General features: G+C 28.7%; 1 protein-coding gene across 1 annotated transcript in view; it reads right to left on the reverse strand.

Annotated features, from left to right (window-relative positions):
• Positions 1-7,835: 7,835 nt before the first annotated feature.
• AP-2mu (adaptor protein complex 2, mu subunit) overlaps positions 7,836-8,386 on the reverse strand; it is a 19,073-nt gene continuing 18,522 nt past the window's right edge. The window contains exon 9 of the mRNA XM_067050044.1: positions 7,836-8,132. Within this exon, the coding sequence (XP_066906145.1) occupies positions 7,998-8,132 (135 nt within the window). The 3' untranslated portion in view covers positions 7,836-7,997. The remainder of the gene's footprint in view (positions 8,133-8,386) is intronic.

Raw genomic sequence — 8,386 nt, forward strand, 5'->3', positions numbered from 1 at the left:
AATAAAATTATTTATTGTTAACCAACATGTCAACTACTCATTATTGTTATTATTTGTTATAGTTTTACTACCTAATAATTTTATCTTTGTTTATTATACCACTATTTTTCCCATTTTTAATGATTTCTATTGTTTTCAATAACTTTATTTTTTCATTTTATCAATGTGTTTATATAAACTTTTTGTCTCTCTCTTCTTCTTTAGTGTCCCTATTTAATGCCTCTCAGCATAGAGGAGCATTTAGCCAGGAATTCCATTCTTCCCTATTTCTAGCCAGGTTCCTTACCTGTCAGAAGTCCTCCCTCGCCCTACAGAGTCGCTCAATGTAGTCAAGATAGGACATCCTAGGGCCGCCCCTAGATCTTCTGCCATCTGGGACATATTCCATGGTCTTTAGGGGATCCCTGTGGTCCTCCATATAACATGGGTGAACCATTTTAGCTGCTGAGTTTACAGGAACTCTTTCAGTGAGGCATTCTGCAGTTCCTGATGAATCCTTTCATTGCGAACTTGGTCCTCCATCCTTGTTTTTCCAATTGTCCTTCACAAAAATTTGATTTCTGCAGCGATGATTCTGTTCTCCTGTTGGTCTGTTAAGATCCAACTCACCACTCCATACAAAACTATGGATAGATATACTGTCTTGAAAATGTGTAGCTTGACGTCTTTGCCTACCTCAGTGTTACATATCTGATAATAAACTGCATTTGCCTTATTAATCCTGTTAGATATTTTTGCATCCACCATCCCAAATTTGTCTATCACTGTACTCAGGTGTGTGAAGCCTGTCACGACTTCTAATTCTTCTCCATTACAGCATATGTGGATATCTTTAATCTCTCTATACTGTATATAATAAATGTGTAATATCTTAATTCTTGTACTTCTACATTTATCTCATATATTTCCCTATTGTAATATTAGCCATGAAATTAGATGACGCAGTCAGTTTACATGTATATATATGAAATAAAAAATCTTACCCTTTTTGATAGTTAGCGAAGAAGTGGGGGAAATTTATACCTGGCCCTTTCCCTCTTTTCTAACTTCTCAGTTGTCATCCTTGTTTCAATCAAGACAGGTACTACCCCCACTGTTTATTTGTTATTTTTATTTTATATTATTATTATTATTTTCCTATTATTTACTACTTTACCTCATCTTTGCCACATTATCTTTTACACCTACCTCTTTACCATATCTATAACTATTTCTAAATAGTATTTTTCTACAATTTATTATTCTAGTTCTGTATTTAGAATTCTATCACAACTGGCTTTATTTATTAGTAACTAGTTTCCGATCCGTCTATTTTTATACTTCCTTAACTTAAGCTTATAACTATTTCTTTTATATATTTTAAAGAACAAAACATTTTTTGGAATATTTTGTTATTTTCTCTGTATATTTATTATAATGTCTATTATGATTAGGAATTGAAATGAACAATAGTTTATCGTTCTTGGACTAGGTCCTTCTAGAACAGTTATAAGGTTAAACAATATATTGGCCCAAAACAGAGCCTATTTTATAACAATTATTATAACATTTAATTGCATATGAATTATTTTTGGAAATAACTAAATAACTAAATTTAATAATCCTTTAACTGGAAGAGTCTTATGGAATTACAATGGATTTAGTGAATGACACAATTTCTTCCTTGTTAAAATACAATAGTTTATTTCATATCATCAGCAACGTTTCGGGAGATTTCCCCCATCTTCAGGCTGCTAAAAAACAAATTCAACAAAACCATAAACATGCGCTTACAACAATACTAATTTATCATATACACTCAAAGAACTATTTATAAATTATTTACTTGATAACAAAAAACCTATATATGACATTTAATTTTCTCCTATTTGTCATACTTGCTAATATATTATAATATTAATGTCATTTATAGGTTTTTTGTTATCAAGTAAATAATTTATAAATGACATTAATATTATAATATATTAGCAAGTATGACAAATAGGAGAAAATTATATGTCATATATAGGTTTTTTGTTATCAAGTAAATAATTTATAAATAGTTCTTTGAGTGTATATGATATATTAGTGTTGTTGTAAGTGCATGTTTATGGTTTTGTTGAATTTGTTATTTAGCAGCCTGAAGATGAGGGAAATCTCCCGAAACGTTGCTGATGATATGAAATAAACTATTGTATTTTAATAAGGAAGAAATTGTGTCATTCACTAAATCCATTTTAACTAAATAACTGAATATATAAAAAACAGAACAAGGAAGTTACAATATTAACAAATAATAAATACTAATTGGAAGAAGATAGTTTACTGTATGAAGTAGATTGTAGGAAGATAGTCCGGGTGGCGGTCAATAAAGGTATCAATATAGTAAAAGAAAACCATTTATTGTAAACCATTGTAGGAAGATAGTCCGGGTGGCGGTCAATAAAGGTATCAAAATAGTAAAAGAAAACTATTTATTGTTAACCAACGTTTCGCACTATTTTGCAGGGCTAAATGAAAAAAATGAGATACAAAGAAAAAAAATTAAAAAACTTACTGTCTAAATACTTAAAAAACCAAACTATTGCATGATGTATGTTAAAGAGAATGGAGTTCTAGTGAAAGACAGCTCGGGTAAAAAATGATTTATCAAACGCAGCAGTTCGGTGAGGTTGAGGGTAGATTTAAGATAAATGGGACCTAGTAGTAAGGGATTGGACTGAGAATTGGAAATGCAGGTTTTGTAGGATATAGGAGGGGCGTTGAGTACTAAATACTTGGAATAGAAAGGAAGCTAGGAAATACTGGCATTGGAAGAACAGTTAGAGCTACTTCAACTCTGCATAATACTGGATTATCTCTGGTGCCCCTGTAAACAAATCGTACTGAGCAGTGTGGAAGGAGATAACAGATTCTACTGAATTGCTTGAGGGTTGTTATGGTTGAGATACAGTAAATTTAATTAGCTATTAAAATTACTTCAGAGTAATTGTTCTTTAAAACCAATAATTTTTATACTTTGGACCGTTTAAATATTATCTTACTGGAATTATAGTCCAATGTTTCTCATAAAATTGAAAATGTAATTAATTATTACCTAGCTCTACAAATAGACTATCTTGAGTGGTGAGCTTCGATATTCATATTTGTTGCGTCAAACATAACATAGCGTTCAATAATTGGTTCCAAACAATAAATAAATTGATCTGTTATGGTTGTATACATTTCGTATTAGCATGTTTTGTTTAAGATACAGAGGTGTAAGTAATACCAGTATTATATGTACATATGCCGGCTCAGGCGCCTTTATCTTATAGTCAGTAGTTGCTACCAGGCTGACTCGCTTCTAACTACAGCGGCTCTTCTCCTCCACGAGGAAATTTCTCCACAAGGGGCTCCATCACCCAGGGTGATATATAGACAATTTTACTTATATCTCAAAGACAAAAAACAATATTTTTTGTTTTTAAAAATAATTTTAATTTTTGTATTTTTATAAGTTCCTTTTTTTTTAGTTTATATGTTTCAATATTTTGTTTTATAGTTTCTTATATTCAATTACTTCAAATACAACAATAATAAGATACAGCTATTCATTTATTTTATTTTCAATACTCTACACGGTTCCTGTTGAACCCCTACCTGCCGTAACAGTATTGAACAAAAAATTCTACTAGAAATGAGCCAATGCAGATGAATTTAAAAAAAAAATTCTTATAAATTTTAAATTTTGTAATAATGCTGTTTTTTTTATTATAAGGACTATGAATTACCTGGCATCACAAGAAAAACAGTCCTCTATGAAAGGAGGTAGCTGTTCTTATTTTTATTCGTTGCACCAGAAAAATTATCCTTCATATCTGGCTGTAAACGTTACCAACCAATGAGAGCCTATTAAACTGAGGTTTAGAGAAAATCTACATTTAAGTAGGTAATCATTCAAGGAATCTTCCATAGTTCCAGTTGAATCTATTTCCTAGCAAAAGTGTGTTTGATTCCCTTTCTTTCCAAATTCAATAAAATGGATTAGATTGAGATAGAGCATATGACAGGTTAAGAAGACTTCAAAGAATTAGTTGCTTAGGCAATAATGACAAAAAAAAAATTCATAAATTATAAGACCTTCTTGCAGTGGATACTCCTTGGTTTGTAAGGATGCAAGCCAATTGCATCGGGAATAACAAATAGAGGATTACATAAAAAAAAAGATTCATGAAGTTCCACTCCCAGCTACCGACAGTTAAAGGAGCAGCGACCTACAACTTGGAAAACCCAAAGATTGAAGCCCAGGCTGCTGCAGGACATCCTGTTATTAGTACTGTATTTATCAGTTCTGTTATTGTCACTCTAACAGAATTCACTTTTTTTTTCCATTAGAAGTCAATTATTTATTTTGTTAAATCCATAAATGTCATTGTTTTTGTTAATTACTTTACTTTTATATTTTACTTAGAATTATTATTTTAATCTATTTATTTTATCTCAATTTTTTTTTATTTGTTACATTGTATACAGTTAGGGGTGTCTTCTGTATCAGACTATACTCCCCCCTCCCACTCCCTTAATCAATTGTTAAAAAAACAATGTACCACTTACATTAACCATGGTTTATCTGACCACCAGGCTGATCTTGTTTAAAATAAATAAATAAAATATGGTAACTATAATATGATAAATGTTATTCACCTTAGCTGTACATAAGTAATGGAAAAACAAAAAAACAAAAATGAAATTCAACAAATATTTCAGTTTTATTTTCCAAAACACTAGCACTATCTACCAATAGTTAATAATAATTAACCTTGTTAACACAACTGTAGAGCAGAAACAGGTAACCAAGTAACTGGAGTTTTACTAAACTCTTGGACAAATCTAAGTTTTACTGGAGATTGGTTCAACCAGCCCTTAACCAGTGTCTGTTACAATTTAAGGTTTGTCAAGGTGATGCCTCAATATTGTTTTTACATAGGCTCCAATCTTAATTTAACTAAATTTTTTGAACTCATCTATGTAACATTCTTGCCCATTGTACTCATATATATGAGTGTATGATACAATGAAAAGCAGTCAGATTAATTTACAATGATAGGAATAGGTAATCTGTGATATTACATAAGAATAGAGTAATATATTTGTAAACAAATAAATAAGTCACTTACCCATTGTATCATATATTTCATTTTCTTTCATATTGTCGATTCAAATTGTTTTTTAGACACTACTTACATATCTTCTTACCTATATATTATATTTGAGATTTCATTATTATCAATATGCTATGGTCTAATTCCGTGGTTATCAATAAACTATTTTGTATTATTTAATTCAATATTTTGTATGATTCCAAATTTGTTGATTTCTTTTCAATTTTATGTTTCTCTGAATTATGGTTATTATCTCTTTTTTTTTCTATAGCCCTGAAACTCAGGTCAAAACGTTGGCATGAATAAATAATTTTTTGTTTATTTATGTTCTTTTTTTGCTGACCGCACCACTCAACCATCTTCCTCAATTATTAATCTACAGTCAACTATCTACACCTCATTATGCTTGTTAATATTAATCTAGAAAATGGTGAAGATATTAATAAAACAATTTGTAATATATTTTTATTTCATCTAAAATTTAAGAAAAAAAGGAAAGTCAGGAGATAATGATATTACAAAATGAAAATAATTAAATTATATTTGGTTACGAAAAGCAGTCAGATTAATTTACAATCATAGGAATAGATAATCTGTGATATTACATAGGAATAGAGTAATATATTTTATTAACAAATAATACCAATTATAATGATACAGATAGAAATAATGGCACCCAAACTAATAAGTAATAATTTTTTGACATAGATCATATTATAGAAAACAATTTCCCAGTGATTACGCCTTTGACACACCTTCTCTAGTGCAAACTAAATCGTTTTATACCTATTAAATAGAGTCATCAATAATTAAATCACACCCATGAAACATTAAACTATTACAATTAAAATTATATCCCTAAGCAGAGATGGGCAAATATTAGTTATAGTTGAAACTAATAACTCATATTGCCATGGATACGACCCTCATTCATGAATGAACCATTGATAAATAAATATCGTATCCATGGCAACTTTAGCTATTAGTTTCAACTATAGCTAATTTTTGCCCAACACTGTCCCTAAGTAATTCTTAGAAAACATTAGTGAGAGGACATTTTGAAAATTAAAAGAAAAAAAAAATGGATACTTAATTTATTGGGGGGCCATTTACAAGTAGGTATGAATATATTTCTAAATACTAATTTTTTTTTTGTGTGTTCACATTTAATATAGTTCAAATCACATAAATTATAATTTGCTATAAATGTTTGCCTATTTGAGTAATATTTGTCTTTCAAATTTGCGACAATGTCCAAAATAATACCCACTGAGACGAAGAATCCACACGATTCATTCATGCTCCGACAATATAGTACAGATCTTGATATATACAGATATAACTTTTCTTTTATATCATATAACAAATATAAAACATAAAATTTCCATGCATAAAGAAATAAATCATAGTTGATAAATATTCAATTAAACAACAATTAACAATATTAAGAAGATAATAAGCATCGTCAATTCTTCCTAAGAGTAATTTTTTTTTCTTATATAGCTGATTTGCACACGGCAACAAAAAAAAAAATCTATGATTATATTCTTCCATATCACAAGCATACTAATTTATTACTAATATATTTTTGTATGTAATTTTTGTTGTTTATTACATAATATGTGTTGAATGGGAAAATACAAATTTCTATTTAATTTAATACTGAGTAAAAAGAAAATATAATTCATTTCTAAATATTTTTAACTAAGATTTCAGTAACGTCCACTAATTTATATAAATTTGATATAAATTAAAGAATAATAATGATACATTAAGGTAAGAGATTCGTTTTCATAATTTTTACAACAGTAATGTGACAGGAATATTTTTTTATTTGGTTCTTAACCTGCAAGAACATAATTAACAAAAAATAGATTATATAATCTAAAACTTAAAAAATACAAAAAAAAAAAATATATATAATCTCAATACACTTTGTATACTGATAGTTATTAAAAATCAATATTTGGTCATGGGAGAGCTTTTCGAGTTAATAGCTTTCTAGCCATGTTTCCCATCTTTCTACTTGTACATTTTTTTTTTAAACATGGTTTTTCTTTCTCGATTCAAGACTAAAAATAAATTTTGTGTACACAGCATTGATAATTGCAACTGCCAAAATAGTTTCACAATATGCATTCATAAATATATATTTATAGATAAATTTGATCTCATTTCATCATTAAAAACCAATTGTTTATAACAGAGTAACAGATTATAATGATACATAAAATCAATGATGTATTGCTTAAATAAAAATAGATTAAAAATAAAAGAAAAAAAGATCAATATTTTGGAATAAAACCTTCCAATAGAAATAAATAAAGAAAACGGCATTTTATTTTATTTTTAAATAAAGGAATGCCGAGAATTTCATTTACAGCTAATTAGAGATTAAGGTTTAAATTGTTATTTTTGAGACCTTTTAGGAATGACTTGGCAGTCTTGGGAACAGATGAGTCAATGAGAAAACAAAAGGTCAATTATAACCTCAAATGTTTGTACTATTATATTCTTTACTTCCTGTTCCCATAAAAATTAATATAAATTACAACAGTTATTGTCTCGGCAAAAATTTTGTGCAATAATAATTGCAAGATATATTCCTCTCTGCTATCATTCTTCAAATATTGTCCAGATAAGTGTATTCAATAATCTAAATAACTAAACAAACTTGACATTCACAGACCAAGTAAGAGTTGAATTTCCTCTTCTTTATACTGATGCGAACAAGCCATTGATATCAATTTGATAAGGCTAAAAATAAGGTATATAACATGAGATACCTGAGTATAAAAAAAAAACAATTAACAAAAAAAGAGGAATTTCAAGTGGTGAAGAGAGACAGAGAGAGGTATGCACAAATAGAACGATTCAGCAGCGAGTTTCGTAAAGACCGCTTCGTCCAATGTACCTCACCCACTTTATGACATCGTGATCAGAGTAGTTCAGCTTTGGCTCAAAAACTTTCAAATAGCGCACTTTGAATCCAGACGGAGCAAATGGTACCTAAAAAAATATTAACAAATACTATTAAAATGCTTCCATCTATAATTAACTAATAATAACAATTTAGGAGGTGTTATTAGTTGAGTTATATTACATCTTTAGATATTGTAATATGCTCTTTTTTAGTAAATAGTATATTTTGATGTATAAATGGTTTTAATATGTTTTATTTTATGTATCATTTTAAAATTCATTGCTTTGTTTATCCAAAAAGCAAACTAACCAAGTTTCATTGTTTATAATAACTTCGTGAT

This window comes from Halyomorpha halys, unplaced genomic scaffold (assembly GCF_000696795.3).
Source record: "Halyomorpha halys isolate HHAL.00 unplaced genomic scaffold, Hhal_1.1 Scaffold268.1, whole genome shotgun sequence".
Taxonomy (NCBI): domain Eukaryota; kingdom Metazoa; phylum Arthropoda; class Insecta; order Hemiptera; family Pentatomidae; genus Halyomorpha; species Halyomorpha halys.